The sequence below is a fragment of the Pipistrellus hanaki genome (assembly GCF_964339955.1).
Source record: "Pipistrellus hanaki genome assembly, chromosome: 15".
Lineage (NCBI taxonomy): Eukaryota > Metazoa > Chordata > Mammalia > Chiroptera > Vespertilionidae > Pipistrellus > Pipistrellus hanaki.
Window position 1 is genome coordinate 10,934,816 of NC_140517.1, and position 18,042 is coordinate 10,952,857.

The 18,042-nt window shown below is 39.0% G+C and overlaps 1 protein-coding gene across 2 annotated transcripts in view; it reads left to right on the forward strand.

The window, feature by feature from the left end:
- Positions 1 to 18,042, forward strand: part of LRRC36 (leucine rich repeat containing 36) — a gene marked incomplete at its 5' end in the record, with an annotated part of 38,200 nt that overhangs the window by 10,213 nt on the left and 9,945 nt on the right. The window contains 5 exons of one of the 2 annotated variants that reach the window (XM_084861032.1): positions 2,393 to 2,481; positions 6,271 to 6,398; positions 9,378 to 9,429; positions 13,545 to 13,985; positions 16,684 to 16,973. In XM_084861032.1, coding sequence (XP_084717158.1) covers positions 2,393 to 2,481; positions 6,271 to 6,398; positions 9,378 to 9,429; positions 13,545 to 13,985; positions 16,684 to 16,973 — 1,000 coding nt within the window. The remainder of the gene's footprint in view (positions 1 to 2,392; positions 2,482 to 6,270; positions 6,399 to 9,377; positions 9,430 to 13,544; positions 13,986 to 16,683; positions 16,974 to 18,042) is intronic. The other variant, XM_084861033.1, reaches the window with a different exon arrangement.

The window sequence follows — 18,042 nt, forward strand, 5'->3', positions numbered from 1 at the left end:
TCTCTAAAGTTGTTTTCAAATCTTATAGATAGAGATACTGTGAGATAACTTACCTACCCACAAATGCTTACAAACCCTTTCTTGGTAGAGTTATGAACATTATATGATATTTTTCTATTGAATTAGGAGCATTACGTTACCATGGGCAAGGTTGTTAGAGATAAATTTTTTAAAGGATAATAAAGGAAGCATTTTTCTACAAAACCAAAAGTAAATAGACTTTGAAGCTCTCAAGTAGCTGAATGGTAGAATTTCTACTCTTGGTTACTGAAAGCCTATCAAATAAGGTATTATATCTTCTGCTCCAAAGCCCATGCTTTTTTTAAAAGTGGCTTATCAATTATTTTTATTTTTTGTTAATATTCACCTGAGGATACACACACACATACACACACACACACACACACACATTGATTTTTAGGGAGAGAGAGAGAAAAATATGTTGATGTGAGAGAGACAAATTAATTGGTTGCCTCCCACACATGCCCTAACTGGGACTGGGGATTGAGCCTGCAACCAAGGTATGAGGTACTTTTCTTTGACTGGAATTGAACCCTCAACCCCTCAATCTGTGGGCCAATGCTCTAACTTCTGAGCCAAACCGGGTAGGGAAGGCTTTACAATTTTTGAGAAATAGAAGTTAAATACAAACAAATTAAATAATATAGAAAAGTACAATGAGAAAAGTCAAACTCACTCCATGTTCTACAAGAGTTAACGACTAGCATTGTTTGGTATATATCCTTCTAGACATCTGTGTGTCTATAAATAACATGTAGAACATATAGATGTATCTATTAGTATTTTTTAATATAAAAGTAATACATCATATTACTGAAAATTTGGAAAGTTCACAAAAAACACAAATAATAAGATGGTAACTCATAATCCCACTACTCAGAAATAAACACTGATTATGGTAAATATACTTTTAGTTTTAGGTATATGTATGTGTGTGTGTTTTTATAAAATAATAATAGATAATAATATATGTTACATAATAAAATTAATAATAAAAATATATTTATTTTATAGTATTTCCATTTTTTTAGTTCCCTATTTTTATTTTATTCCTCACCAAGGATATATTTTTATTGATTTTGAGAGAGAGAGAGAGAGAGGGAGAAAGATCAATCGGTTGCCTCCCATACATGCCCCGACCCAGAAATGACCCTGCCACCAAGGAATGTGCCCTAACCAGAAATAAAACCTGTGACCCATTGGTGTATAGGATGACCCTCCAGCCATTCGAGCCACACTGGCCAGGGCTAGTTCTCTATTTTTAAAGACAGGTTTATTGAGCTTAATTTATATAAAGTAAAATTTACCCGGCAATAGAAAGCAATGGAATATTTCTTTTAAATTTATTTGTACATATGTATTTTGTAAAGTAATTCCTATTATATATGCCTTGGGAAACCCTGCTTCCTATAGAAATACAGAGGTGAATTAATGTACAACAGAATAAACTTTCTACTAAGGCAAATAATTAGTGCCATACTATTTCTGTTTAGTTACCATATAATGATTGCAAAACCAGAGGTAAAATGTTACTAAGTATTTTCTTACAAGCTTTCCAACCTTTGGTAAAAAAATATTTAAGCCTGAGTCTCAGTTCCCTGAACCCATAAAATGGGGATAATAGATCATAGGAGAGCTTTTATGATTAAATTAAACAGTGGATATAAAGAGCCTGGCTCATAGTCTAGGTAGTCTGCTTACTGTATTTCTCAATTTAACTTAGTATATCAGTGAAGTGCAAACACTTACTTGCCTTTCATGTCTGTTTTTCTAATTAATGGCTTTTGTCTCTATTATAATTCTTGGCAGCAAAACCTTCCTTTCTGTGCTTTGAGTTTTTAATTCCAAAGAAAATATTTTATTTCCTCAAAATCATTCAGACCTAAGTCTGTATCAAGAAGACAGAATGCCTAAGTTCTGAATTTTCTGGCTTTCATACTTTAAAGGCTGAGCTTAAGTGTCCTTTTCTCTCATGTTCCCAGTAAAAATATGACTTTAAAAAACAGCTTTCACTAAAATTTTGTGAAATTAATATGTTCTAGAGCATTTAAAAAATGAGATCACTGGCTCAATGGATAGTGTACTGGCCTGCAGACCGAAGGGTCCCAAGTTCAATTCTGGTTAAGGACACATGCCTGGGTTGCAGGTTTGATCTCTCCCTGGCCAATTGATGTATCTCTCTCACATGGATGTTTCTCTTTCTCTGTCTCTCCCCCTCCCTCCCACACTCTCTAAAAATCAATAGAACAACATTCTTGGGTGAGGATTAACAACAACAACAAAAATATTTTTTAATGAAATCACGAATTAGTATTTTTTAAATAGCATTTATTGGTGATCTCAGTCTTAAATAAATTATTCTACATGGCAGCTCTAGGGAGAAGACCATGAAAAACTGTGTGACAGATGAGAGCTCTACATCAAAAATCAGTGCTGATGTTGATAATAGGATTGAAACTGGTAAGCTTTCTCTCTCTTATCACAAATGATTAAAACATTAGTTGTTTTGGCATTTGTGGCCCATCTTGGGTAAAATGAAGACAAAACAGTTGAGAAATAACATGGATTTGAAGCAAATATAAGATTTACTGTCTGTTTTTCTCCTTCCTCTCACTGCCAGAAAGAAGGACCCTATTTATTGAGCAGGCCTAAGCCAGAACCCATTAAAGCCTGAGCTGCACTCAGAGTTCAGTTTCACTTTTATCACTTTACATCATTAGTACATCCTAAAAATTGCATTGCCGATCCTCATGGGCCCATTGGCATTGCCAAGGTGATTGATTCATTAGCCAGAAACCCATGACTCATCTGCATCAATGCAGCTCACTCTCTGGGCCTTCTGGGCTTTTCCACTTGAGCCTTTGCAGCTGCAGAATCTCCTGTGTTTGTGCTGTATTCCTCGGGAGTGTTCCTGTAAGCATTGTTGATAATCTAATATGACTAAAGTGGTTATGCCACATAAATGATAGTGCCACAGACTAGGAGAAAACTTTCCAATGGAGAAATTGCATGCAATGGATCCTTGTGGATTAACCTGGCACTCATTAGATGACCTTTTACTTGAGAAAACTTTCTTCTATGTTGAGGCCTTTCTGCCTCAAGAATCTATGGAATTATACCCAAACTCTAAAAATCAACCCTAAAATTCCAACAATAACTGTAGTAGATTGACTGTGTAGTTTAGGTAGTAAGGGTTTTCCTTTGTAACATAGAGGCTTTTGTTTTCCTGACTTATCTATCCATGTGCACATTTATTGACAAGTCATTTTTATAGCATTTAATTATAAAATAAACCATAGTGAGATATGATTTTTATTTTCCTTTCTTGGAAGTCTCAATGCACGTAGGTCATGGATCATGCATTTCTTTATTTCATTTTAAATATTTCAGAATTGGTCATATTGTAGTAATTTTGAAAAATATTGACAAGCATGGAGAACAATATTTTAATCACTCATAAACCTTTTCCCTAAAGAAAATCCCAGTTAATTTGGTATACTACCTTCCTGTCATTTTTTAGGTGAAAGTATTTATATATCCATTTCCAGAAAGACAAAGATACATTGAAGCATAATTGGTCTTTTCGTATGAACTGAATTAAATTTCACCTATGTCATATTACATCATCAGCACACACAAAGATTCACCCCATGAATTAAAATGTTTTATAGTATATAATCTCTGCTGAGAACAACCTGCTTTACTAGACACATGGCCATTTCTAAAGGTTCTTAGAAACTCCAGCTGTTGCCTGGATTTTTTTTTTTTTTTAATTTATTTTGTTAGTTTGAAGTATTAAGGAGCTTTGCTTCCACTGAAAATTATGTTTGTGCTAGATCCCTGGAGAGTTTTGCCTGTAAGCACTGTTGGTAATTCAATATGACTAATGTGGTTATGCCATGTTAATAGTTCTGCCACAGGCTAGGAGAACACTTTTTGAAAAATAGCTCTCGCCGAAACCGGTTTGGCTCAGTGAATAGAGCATGGCCTGCGGAATCAATTCCGATCACGGGCATGTACCTTGGTTGTGGGCACATCCCCAGTAGGGGGTGGGCAGGAGGCAGCTGGTTGATGTTTCTCTCTATCCTTCTCCCTCCCTCTCTGTAAAAAAAAAAAAAAAAAAAAAAAAAGCTCTCACTAGTTCAGTTGTTCAAAACAGTGCTTTCCCATCAACCATTTAGACAAGGGAGGGAAACTCCACTATCTTGGATCCTCATCTGACACTTCTAACCACATAACCTTTGTCTCTTTCGAAGATTCCTCTCCCTTTCCCCATACTCCTAAAATAATCATATCTAGCTTGCCTTTAAACACTCCTTTTCTACTTTTTTCCCTTATAGATCTGATCTATTTCCACAGTTTGCTTTATTTTCTCCGTGTAGATGACTCTTAAATATATTGGTCTCGTTTTGAAAAACTGTATCAGTCTCTCCCTGCACCAGTCCCCCATTTCTGTTGACCAAATAGCAATATATACTTAGAATCACTTTCCAGTCCCTCAAGCTAAACATGTTAAAAAAAACAAATAAACCCCTTTCCTCCAGCTCTTATCATCACTTCCCATTACGCAGGCTCAGCACCTTAGTAATTGATGTTTGCTTTCTTCCCTAAAGCCTAGCTGAATGCTCATAGTATGATCTACAATTGATAATTTTTTCTTTCCCTTTTTAAATAGTTTCTTAGCAAGTAAGCTTAGTAGCTATCATTTACTGTGTGAGTGCAAATGCTGGGCCAGGCCCTGTGCATTATCTCATTTAATCCTCACAACAACCTTGAAGGTGGTTATAATTATCCTTGTTTTTCTGTTTGTTTGTTTATTTTTAAATATATTTTATTGATTTTTTTACAGACAGGAAGAGAGAGGGACAGAGAGCTAGAAATATTGATCAGCTGCCTCCTGCACGCCCCCCACTGGGGATGTGCCCTTGACTGGAATCAAACCCGGGACCCTTCAGTCCGCAGGCCGACGCTTTATCCACTAAGCTAAACCGGTTCCGGCTAATTATCCTTGTTTTACAGATGAGGAAAATGAGAACCAAAGAAGTGCAATAACTTGCTCTAGTTATACAGTAAGTGGCAGATCTGAGATACAAACTCTGGTTGATCTGTCATCAAGTCCTCTTAACCATTGTACCATGCTGCCTCACAGTCTCTTCTTTCTTCAGTGTATTTTGTACATTCCTGCCAGATTAATTCCCTTAAAACTCAGCTATGATACTCAGACTTGCCTGCTCAAAAACTTGCATGGCTCCCACTCACCTACTAAATTAAGACTCATTAGTCTGACATATAAGCCTCCCCTAAACTCTGGCTGCAGTTTGTCTCTCCAGCCTAACCTGTAACCTTATCTGTTTCAGAACTGCAATGTCCAATGCTTCAATCAAACCAAACCACTCCCCCTTCTTCAAATAGTTCTTTCTCCATCCTCTGCCCCTAAACTAATGCTGTCCCTTCTGCTTGGAATGTTGTAAACATTCTACCCTTTCACCCAGCCGATGTGGCTTGGTGGTTGAGAATCAAACAGGAGGTTACGGTTTGATTCCTGGTCAGGGCACATGCCCAGGTTGCACGCTCTATCTCCAGTGTGGGACATGCAGGAGGCAGCCAATAGATGGTTCTCTCTCATTGTTGATGTTTCTATCTCTTCCTTTTCCTTCCTCTCTGAAATAAATTAAAAAAAAAAAATATATATATATATATATATATATATATATATATATATATATATTAATTCTACCCTTCCTTTATGACCCAACTCAAAGTCCATCCCTTTGAGTGAAACTTTTAAAATTGCTCAACCCAAAAAAATTTTCCTTTTCTCATAAATCCTCATAACTTATCTTCTGGAAATAGAAAATAACTTTTTACTCTGTGGATATTGTTTTTAGATATATAACATTTTTAATGAAGTCCAACTTGTTTATACACTTGGGAAAATTTGTATAACATTTGCCTTTTTAATTTCTATTAAGCCTTTCATAATTTATGAAGCCATTTCATACCCATTATCTTGTTTTAACTTCACCTCACCCTAAGAAACAGGCAGGTTAGGTTTTTATCATAATGTTTTACAAGTGAGGTGACAGATTCAGAGAGGTTAAGCAATATGCCCAAGTACATGTGGCTTCCAAGTAGTGATCACAAGAACTAGCTCTCAATCTTGTGACTTCCCTCCTAGTATCTTTCCACAGATATGTTGCCTTTGACGTCTGGTCAGTGCTCCATTGTATGCCTTTTCTTTTAACACAGACTCAAACAAAGGACTGTTTATTCCCTTCTCCAACCGGGAAATAAAGGATTCCCTCACGAGCACTTCTGCAACCCAAAGCAACAGTGTACCAGATCAGAAATCAGACCCTTTCCCACTGGGGACACAGGTAACGTATTCACTTTCCTGCTGATGCATTGACTAGACAGTGATAAGTACTGGTAATTCAGTGGACTCTCAGTTATTTCTGAAGATCTAATAAGACTTGTTTGATCAGGGCATTTTAGACCCTTAAACAGGAAAAGTCAGGACAGGATGCAGAGGACCTTCTGCGTTAATTTTAATTTCCCTTTTCTCCTCCCCACTAACCTGTTATCAAATGTGGTATATTTATACATATAATTTTAGCACATTTTACGCCAGGTATTTTGGCCCTCACACAGGGATGCAGCTGTTAGGATTTTTGGCTGGTTTTTCAATCTCTCTACACAGTGTCTCCATCTCCTATTACCTGTTCCCAAATTTTCTACCTCTGCCTTTTAATTACTGAATCTTACATCTCAAAGCTGGCTGTCCCAATGCTACTTCTTTATTGGAACAAACAAAACAAAACAAAACAGAAAACAGGTAAAGATGGCATGGAAGCTTTAGCTGGTTTGGCTCAGTGGATATAGTGTCAGCCTGCAGAAGGGTCCCAGTTTTGATTCTGGTCAAGGTTATATGCCCGGGTTTCGGGCTCAGTCCCCAGTAGGGGGCATGCAGGAGGCAGCCAATCAGCAATTCTCTCTCGTCATTGATGTTTCTAACTTTCCCTCTCCCTTCCTCTCTGAAATCAATAAAAAATATATATACTAAAAAAAAAAGGTGGCATAGAAGTTGTGGACAATGGAGAGGCAGAGATCAAGATGGGGGAAATTTTAAAATAAGTTTTTAGGGGAAAACATTGGTGGGAAGAAGAAGACAACCATTATGTAAGACTTATTTATAAGAGTGAATATAATGCAGAATTGACTTCCTTACATTCAACTTCTCCTTTTGTCTATATGTTTTTTAAAATATATATTTTATTGATTTTTCTACAGAGAGGAAGGGAGAGAGATAGAGAGCCAGAAACATCCATGAGAGAGAAACATCGACCACCTGCCTCCCACACCCCCCCCACCGGGGATGTGCCCGCAACTAATGCACATGCCTTTGACCAGAATCGAACCTGGGACCCCCTCAGTCTGCAAACCAACACTCTATCCACTGAGCCAAACCAGATTTGGCATGTCTATATATATATATATATATTTTTTTTTTTAAAATATATTTTATTGATTTTTTAGAGAGAGGGATAGAGAGTTAGAAACATCGATGAGATGCCGAGACCGGTTTGGCTCAATGGATAGAGCATCGGCTTGGGGACTGAAGGGTCCCGGGTTCGATTCCGGTCAAGGGCATGTACCTTGGTTGCGGGCATATCCCCAGTAGGGGGTGTGCAAGAGGCAGCTGATCGATGACTCTCTCATCGATGTTTCTAACTATCTCTCACACTTCCTCTCTGTACAAAATCAATAAAATATAAAAAAAAAAAAAAAAAGAAAGAAACATCGATGAGAGAGAATCATCGATCAGCTGCCTCTTGCACACCCCCTACTGGGGATGTGCCCGCAACCAAGGTACATGCCCTTGACCAGAATCGAACCCGGGACCTTCCAGTCCACAGGCCGACGCTCTATCCACTGAGCCAAAATGGTTTCGGTGGTATGTCTATATTTTTTAAATATATTATGATCAATGAAATTGCTCGAAATAGTCAGAAGGAGGGGGGAAAAAATCAAAGCTCTGATTAATCCATAATTTGGGTAATCAACATTAAATTAATAAAAAGTAACTTTTTTTAGTTTGAGTATATAACTTCATCTTATAAAAAGACAAATTAGTATTTAGTTGGTTCTTTTGTTTTTGAGAATTCTACTTGGGTGACTTAGAAACTATCTCAGTTACCATTTTTAATATCTTAGTATTGATTTAAAGGAAATGGAAACAATGGATACTCCAATCTACAGTTAAAGTTAAATAGCTCTTTTTAGATTAACATACCCAACTTTTAAAAAATCACTTCTTGAAGTGAAAGAAAAAAGGAAATTGAATAGCTTGCTGTGTATCCTTTTTCACTTAAAAAATAGGAAGTGGGATTTCTTTCTTTGCACACTACGAAAAATATACTAAATACTTTAAGATGAGTTTTGAAAAAGCAAACTCCTGATGGCTTTCTATTTTGTATCATCCTTGATTAATTATGCTTCAAATTAATTTTCAGCCTATTAAGACTCCCAGTAGCCCCTGTGGTCAATACTCAGCTTTACCAGAAGGTAAAAATAAGTGTGGGAGTTCCTCAAAAAGAAAAAATAAAGGTGGCACCCTCTGACTTCTATGCTGAGTTATCTAAGAAGGAAAATATATAGTATTTCACTGGTATGGCTTTTACTATCTAAGGATATTTTGTATTTTCAAGGAGTCTCCTAACTACTCCAAATCAACTCTGGAACCTCTTTGTATTGTGGCAGTTTTATTTATTTTTTAAAATGTATTTTTATTGATTTCAGAGAGTAAGGGAGAGGGAGAGAGAGGTAGAAACATTAATGAGAGAGAATCATGGATAGGCTGCCTCCCACTGGGGGTCCAGCCCACAACCTGGGCCTTGGCCCTGACCAGGATACAAACTGTGACCTCCTGGTTCATAGGTCAATGCTCAACCGCTGAGCCACACCAGCGGGGCATTGTGGCATTTTTAAAATCGGCTTAGCTGAAACCGGTTTGGCTCAGTGGATAGAGTGTCCGCCTGCGGACTGAAGGGTCTCGGGTTCGATTCCGGTCAAGGGCATGTGCCTTGGTTGCAGGCCCATCTCCAGTGGGGGTGTGCAAGAGGCAGCTGTTCGATGATTCTCTCTCATCGATGTTTCTAACTCTCTATCCCTTTCTCTTCCTCTCTGTAAAAAAAAATCAATAAAATATATATTTTTAAAAATAGTCTTAAACCTGCCTTTTCTTGAAGGCCTCTTTCCCTAGTCTGCAAGGATGGTTTTGCTCACTAATAGGAAAATATTCTGAATGGCTGGTGTAGTAAACTCTCCTTCTCTCAAACTTTCAAACTTCTTTTTAGATGCAAGAAGTGAGAAGAAGGGAGATGCCAAGTGATAATCATCAGGAAGATGGTAAATATTTTGCTCACTGAGTATTTTTCACCATACTAATCAGAGAGATCTAGATGTTTTGGGATTTGGGAAAAGGAAATGTGCCCGCAACCAAGGCACGTGCCCTTGACTGGAATCGAACCCGGGACCCTTCAGTCCGCAGGCTGACGCTCTATCGACTGAGCTAAATCGGTTTCGGCTGTAGGAATTAATTAATCTTTTCCAGATCAGATTTTTATTTGCTTCTACCAGGGGCTTAAGGCACTATTAATTTGGGATCACATCAATCCAAGCTCAAAGCTTGAGGTTTCCAAGACTACCCAGATAATGAAACTTGGATTACCAGTTAGTACAAGGGCTGTTTTAGTTTATTTTACCTTTACCTTGAATATTGTGTCCTGCTCAGGGTTTCATTGTAATATTGTATATAAGGTGAGGGAGCAGGAATTTGGGGTGGTTTGTCATACTCCTCACCGTGATGGATCCTGGACTTGGACTTCTATACCTGTCACCCTAAAACTACTTAGGGTAAAAGTGAGTTTAAATGCTAGATTTACCTATATGAGTTCTTGCTGTTAGTTTGGGCTAGAAATTCCTCACCAGCTCATTAGCTCTCTTATGCTTTTTAGAACATATATCACCTTACTTTTTAAATGTCTTTAATAGGAAGAATAGTCTGAATTATCTAATCTTATTTTTTGTACTTATATTCTTTTGCTATGTTAAGATATTGTTCTATAGCCGAGGCCGGTTTGGCTCAATAGATAGAGCGTCGGCTTGGGGACTGAAAGGTCCCGGGTTCAATTCCGGTCAAGGGCATGTACCTTGGTTGCGGGCACACCCCCAGTAGGGGGTGTGCAAGAGGCAGCTGATCGATGACTCTCTCTCATCGATGTTTCTGACTCTCTATCTCTCTCCCTTCCTTGCTGTACAAAATCAATAAATAATATTAAAAAAAAAAGAAGAGGATATTGCTCTATAATCTTTCTCCCACTATATAGGCTGGCCCTGGGTAAAACAGTGATATTCTTCTAGGTTCTATAGAGCTATACTTAGTTCCACTTTTTAAAAGTTAATGTGACTAACTCAGATATAGTATGTTTTTTTTCCTAAGGAAGCCCTTTCTAAGCACATGCAACTCTGAAAGCCCTAAAGAGTACAAAGACTTTTCTTTCGATCTACTGCTGTACTTGCCCCGCTATGAAACTTTTTGGAGATGACTGATAGAGCTGTCTGATACAAATGCTAGAATTTTCACAGGTTTTGCATTTCCTACCATTTATATTGGTTTATGATGGTAATTCCCAATGAATGAACCTAGAACCTCTGGGGATGGGAAGGAATTAGCTTTATCAAGGGAGTCTATGAAATCATAGACCTGCCAACTATTATCTATTAGCTGAATAAATAAAGATCACAACTATTGTGGAGATACATCAAATTTTTTAATGTGAAAACTAGAGGCCTGGTACATGAATTTGTGCACCAGTGGGGTCCCTTGGTCTGGCCTGTGGGATCTGGCCAAAACTGGCTCTCCGATATTCCCCGAGGGGTCCCAGATTGTGAAAGGGCACTGGAGCCAGGAAGGAACACAGGAAGTTGGCCAGCCAGGCAGGGACCACAGGGGAGGGATTGAGGGAGGACTCCAGGGTATGTCCAGCCTGTCTTGCTCAGTCCCAATAGGCCGGACCCCAGCAGCAAGCTAGCCTACCAGTTGGAGTGTCTGCCCCCCTGGTGGTCAGTGCACATCATTGCAACTAGTCGTTCCACCATCAGGTTGATTTGCATATTATCCTTTTATTATATAGGATTATGCTTTGATTGGTTGAATGGCTGACCAGTCAACTGGACACATAGCATATTAGGCTTTTATTATATAGGACAGTGTCTAGAAAACTGACACTACAGTTTCAGGAGGAAATTCCTAGGAGATTAAATTGACATGAAACTTATCTCAAGAATGTTATGGATCCAAGATGGCTGCTCGGGTAGGCACCTAGCCGCAGCCGCACGCAACAATTTCAATAAAATACAACTAAAATATAAAATGGACATTACCCAGAACTACAGGAAAGTCAACTGACTGGAAATTCTACAACGAGAAGCAAGGAGAAAACCAGAAGGAAGCGCGGAGGAGCTGTAAAAGCCCAAGGTACGGAGACACGCGGCGCGCAGAGAGGACGGAGCCGGAGAGGAGGGAGGCCGAGTGCCTGGCTGGCGTTCCCTAGCGGGAAGGAGATAAACACTCGGACTGTGCTGGGCCCCCAACTGCTCTGAACCCCCGTTCTAGGCCAGACCCCGGGGACCCAGGCTCAGCCATAGGGAGCTGGGCTGTAAGGCGGTACTCGGGGAAGCAGCGAAAGGAGGTCCCAGAGGCGCGCACACAGCGCGCAGAGAAGGGCCGGCCGGCTGTGCCGTAGGACTGCCCTGGCGGGAAGGAGACAGGCTCCAGACTGCTCTGAACGCCACCTCCAACTCCACTTCCAACTGAACTGAACCCCAGTTTCGGGCCCATTGCGGGAGAGCTTACACTGTTTGGTAGCAGGCGAAAATCGAGGGCACCTTTCTCTCAGAGGCGCTTGCAACAAGTACTGAAGGACCCTGAGTCTCAGGAGTCGCATAGGGCGGGGCTGACGGAAGCCAAGGCTGTAGGCTCCACCCTGAAACTCCGCCCCCATCAGGAAAGCTGCCTGCGAAAATGCCTAAACCAAATAGATCACAAACGAAAGAAATGGAGGACAAAAAGCGACTGGATATAGAGTTCAAAACCACACTTATAGGGTTTTTCAAGAGACTCCTAGAAAAGGCCGATAAAATAAATGAGACCTATGAGGATATGAAAAGGGATCAACAAGAAATGCTAAGGGATCAACAAGAAATAAAGAATACATTGTCTGAAATAAAAAATATTCTACAGAGACCTAAAAACAGAATAGAAGATCGCAAGAATCAAGTCAAAGATTTGGAACATAAAGAGCCAGAAGACACTCCTCTGCAGAAGCTAGAAGGCAAGAGAATCCAGAAAATTGAAGATAATGTAAGAAACCTCTGGGACAACTTCAAACGATCCAACATCAGAATCATGGGGGTCCCAGAAAATGAGAGAGAGCAAGATATCGAAAACATACTGAAAGAAATAGTGACAGAAAACTTCCCCCACCTGGGGAAAGAATTGGACTTACAAGTCCAGGAAGCACACAGAACTCCAAATAAGAGGAATCCAAAGAGGACCACACCAAGACAAATCATAATTAAGATTCCAAGAGCAAAGGACAAAGAGAGAATATTAAAAGCAGCAAGAGCTAAGCAGGTGGTTACCTATAAAGGAGCACCTATACGATTGTCAGCTGATTTCTCAACAGAAACCATGCAGGCCAGACGGGAATGGCAAGAAATATTCAAGGTGATGAATAGCAAGAACCTTCAGCCAAAAATACTCTACCCAGCAAAGCTATCACTCAGAATCGAAGGTCAGATAAAGAGCTTCACTAATAAAAAAAAGCTAAAGGAGTTCATCACCACCAAACCAGAATTATATGAATTGCTGAAGGGGGTTCTTTCAGAAGAGAAAGTAAATAAAGATAAAAATTATGAACAACAAATACGTAACTATCAACAAGTGAATCTAAAAACCAAGGAAATTAAAAAAAAAATCTGATGAACAATATTAACTGTTGAATATAATAGAATCAGAGGTATGGAAGGGGAGTGAACTGATGATTCTTGGGGAAAAGGGAAGAGGGGAATGTGGGAAGAGACTGAACATAAACTGTGCACCTATGGATGAGGACAATGGGGAGTGGGGAAAGGGCAGAGGGTGGGGTGGGAAGGGGGGGGGAAAGGAACACTTGTAATAATATGAACAATAAAAATTTATTAAAAAAAAAAAAAAAAAAAGAATGTTATGGATTTTTCACTGTTTACATAATATCCAATATGGTGGGGGGGGGAGGGGGGTCGTTGTTGTCCATGCAGAAATCCTTTCATCATTTTATGCTACCATTTATCAAAATTATAAACCATCTCTTCCTGAGAAATTTTTTAGGTAGACAGAGATATGTCCAGTATAATGAGGTATCTTAACTGAAGAGTTCTCATTGTATTTTGTTCCTTTTATTTTCCTTGGTGGTGGTTAGAATTCAGACACTACTCACCTCGCCAGTCCACAGTCCGATCCCCAGAGAAGATGGCTAAAGAAGGGTACCGAATATCTTTTGTGGACAATAAAGCTTCAGGTTCTTCTTCAGAAAAGGACATGCTACCAAAACCCGATGCTTATCAGCTTACCCATGATACTTTATTGGGTAAACGCTTGGATGTCGGTGATTCTAGCCAGATCCATCCCTATCAGTTACCTTCTGATATTGGTCTAGACAATTATGATAGTCATTATTCTCACACCCTATCCCTGCATGGAAGTCTTGGTAAAAGGCCTCAGAGAAGCAAGAACTACCGTGACTATAACATAAAGACTTCAAATGACATGAAGGCTACCACATCCCATTCCTGTGGAGACTTACTGACCCCTCTGTCAAACCCTGACTCCAGCACTGGAAGGCTTTTGAAGCTTAGTTCAGGTAATAGTTTTATAGGCCTTTTCATGGACATGAAAATGGAGGGTATAACTGGAAATTTTGGAGTATACATTTCTAAAATTGTATTAGCATTATCTAAATTGTAGTTCAGAGTTGCCAGTGGTCATGGAACCTCCAGAAATCTGCAGGGTATGAGTTTAATGTGATATATATATTAGAGAAATGTGAGATATATTATAGAAATATATTGTAGACGTGAGCTTCATATATGTCATTTTAGTTAAATAGCAACCAACCCAAGACATATTTCTAGTAGCATCTAGTCTTTTCTGGACACTAGTCACTTCTTTTCTGGTAACTTTTTCAGAAAAAGCTAGTTTCAGGTAAGTAACAGATATACCCTCTTTATTTATTTACTTATTTACTATACAAAAATTATTAAATACCTACTATGTGCCAGATAATATTATATCTCTGCAGATAAAGTAGCAAATAAAAATAAAGTTCCATGTTTATAATAAAGTTCCATGTTTATTTTATCATAATAAAAAGTCTACTTCATGGACTTTCTATTCTAAAGAGGGTAAGACAGATGATAAACAAGGTAGTATATAAATGTATGCCAGGTTATGATAAGTGCTATGGAGAAAAATAAGATAAGGGTATAGAGTGTAATAAGGGGGAGATGATGTTTTTGACAAAATGATCAGGGGGAGTGTCTCTGATGAAATACAATAAAAGTAGAGACTTGAATGAAATGAGAGTATAAGCCATGTGGGGAAGAACTTTCTAGACAAGTGGAAATAGTAAGTGCAAAGTCTCTGAGGCTGGAACATGCTTAGTAATAGTATGTTCAAGGAACCACAAGGAGGCCAGTATGGCTGCAGCAGAGTGATTGAGGTGAAGTGTAAAGAGGAAGCAAGCAGTCCGGCTTTTATTCTGGGTGAGATGAGAAAACGGAGAGTTTGTAGTAGAGGAATGATATGATATGACTTAAAAATTACTGTGGCTTCTGGGTTACAAATAGAAAATGGGAGCAATGGTAGAAACTTAGAAAAACATTTAAGAGGTTACCTAGAGGTAGAGGTGGTATTGATTCTGAATATATTCCAAAGACAACATCCCATTATATTCTGATAGATTGAGAGAAATAAGGTCAAGGATGACTCCCTGTTTTGAGTCTGATAACTGGAAGAATGGAGTACTAACTAAGATGGAAAAGAGTGGGACAAATAGGTTTTAGGGTAGATATCAAAATGCTGTCTTAGACATCTTAAATCTGAGGCACCTGTTATAACTTCTCAGAGATGCCAGTTAGATTATTAGACGTATTAGTTTTGAGTTCAGGGAACCAAAAGTGTATGGATGGCATTAAAACTGAGACTGGATAGGATCTCACCTAAGGAGTGAATGTAGAAAAAAAGATCTGAGGACAAATCCTGAGCCCTCTAACAATTAGAAATCCAATAGATGGGGAGAAACTGGCACAGAGAGCAAGAAAGAAGCAGCCAATGAGGTAGGAGAACAAAAGAGGAGTGGTGTCTTGGAAGCCAAGTGAAGAATGTATTTCAAGGAGTAGTGAGGGAGTGATCAATATATTGTGTCAGATGTTTCTAAGAGAGGGGAAGAGCCTGGGACTGAGAAGTGATTCTAGTATTTGGCAATGCATTAGTGAGCAGCTTCAGGAGACTTGTGGTTAATAAAAGCCTCACTAATGTGAATTCAAGAAAGAATCAGAAGAGAGGAAATAGAATTACCAAATATACACAACCCTTTTGATGAGTTTTTCAGTGAAGGGAAGCAGAGAAATGGAATTATAGCTGGAGAAGGGATGGGATCAAGGATATCGTGATGGAAATGATCAAATAGAGGGAAAATTGATGATTCAGGAGGAAAAAGGAAAAGTACAGGAAAAATCCTTAGGTAGTCAAGAGGATATCGAATCCTGTCCACCAGTGGAGAAATTGGCCTTAGATGAAATACAGACCATCGATTATAACAAGAAGGAATTCAGAGAATTTATACAATAAATACATAAATTTGGTGGTGGAATCACATAGATGTTTCCTCTGATTGCCTATTTTTCTCAGAAAAATAAAGGGATAAGTACCTGAGAGTAAGGAGGGAGGAGCAGTTGTTGGAAGTTTCGGGAAAAGAGATGTGAAATGGTCATCTCAGAGAAGATTAAATTGACTAGAACAGTGGTCGGCAAACCGCAGCTCGAGAGCCACACGTGGTTCTTTGGCTCCTTGAGTGTGGCTCTTCCACAAAATATCACGACCTGGACGAGTCTATTTTGAAGAAGTGGTGTTAGAAGAAGTTTAAGTTTAAAAAAGTTTGGCTCTCAAAAGAAATTTCAATCGTTGTACTGTTGATATTTGGCTCTGTTGACTAATGAGTTTGCCAACCACTAGACTGGAGTTAAGTGTATTAGGATAGCCAGGCAGTACAAGAGCCCAGTTACAATAGCAGTCATGCATGTAAAGTGGAGATGGTGAGAAGAGATACATGTTCTCCAGCTACCTCTCACTGCTCTGGTGTAGGCCTGGAGTATGTGGGTAGTTGGATTTAACCAGAATTTGTTAATTGACAGATTTTTGTCAGGTGAAAAAAGAGTCCAGAGAGTTGAGGTTATATACTGGGGAGATTATGACTTTTGGACTCTGGGTGGGATAAGGATGGAAGCAAGACAAGAGAGAGCTGAAGAGCAGATTCATCTCCTAGCCTGTTCCTTTCACAGATCTGTATGCCACAACCCATTTCAACAGTGACCCTGCTCTGCTGGTCAATGTGGAGAAACAATTATCCACCGGCGTAGGGGATTTGACCCCAACACATGGTCATTTCCCAAACAACTCCGTGCTGGGAGACTCTCTACGCACCCTGCTGATGCCTACTGGGACTTCAGAAAACAGAGAGAGTTTGACCAAGAGATCACTAAGCCCATCGAAGAGAGGATTCAAACGGAAGGACAATATCTTTGCCACACTGAATCCAAAGCATGGTTTCAGAGATGCCACAGGCAACGAGGCAAGTGTTGGCTAGTTTGTGCTTATATGAATAAAACACCTCGGATGTAAGACCAGAATAGGGTTCTTTTTGGGGTGGGGATGGTTCTGACCAAGAGTGCTAGAAACTCAAAGGGATTTTCAGAGGCAGTAGTTAATACTGCCAGGCCAAAGCCTGTGATTCTTCTGCCCTGGGGAATGTCATTCCCCTTCTGCCACATTGCTTAATTTTTGTCACCGGGAGAATCTACTTCCAGAGCATAAACATTGTGGGGAAGAACTTTGATAAGTGGCAGACAGAGTTTACCCAAGGAAGAAATCCACAGGTTGCCTGGGGCTCAGGGTTGGCTGGGCAGTGATCTCTATACCTTTGTTGTTTATCATGTTTATACATTTGCTTTGGCCATAGCAACTTGCTTGAGACGTTTCTTCTAAAAGCGTTGCTTTTCTGTCTAGAAAGTAAAATTATTTCATTTGTTCCCCAAAGTAGCAGCAGGTAGAAGATGAATTAGATTATCCAAGGTATTTTTAGCTGAGAATGGTTAAAGAAAGTGCAACAAATTAATAACCATTCCCACATATACAATATAATTAATTTTATAAAGTTATGGTATGATAGTAGTGTACAATGGAATGTCATTATTTTTTCAATTTTTATTCAGTAACTAAGTTTTGCCACTGCCTTTGCATACATTGTCTATAAAGAATGCCTTGTACTCTCCTCTCATCTGTTTGAGTTTTAATTTTTCTCCAGGCTCCACTTCCATCATGAAGCCTTTTTCTCTTTATTTAAAGGAACCTCAGCTCTTATGGCCCTTTCTTTCCTGGAACCTATAATCCTTTGTCATATGAATCATTTGTTATTTAATTATTTGTTGTCTATAACGAAGCAGTGACTATTTCTAGTCACTCAGTTTTCAATTGTGAGAAATCTTTTTGAACATTGGCATGGGTTTACAAGTTTTATTTTTAAAAAAAAAATTTTTTTTAACTCTTTAAATACTTTCTATTCCATTTTCAAAACTTCAGAGATGGCTATAATTTTTATACACCAAAGGGGGCAGTCTCGTAATACTTTCTTGGCTTTCTGG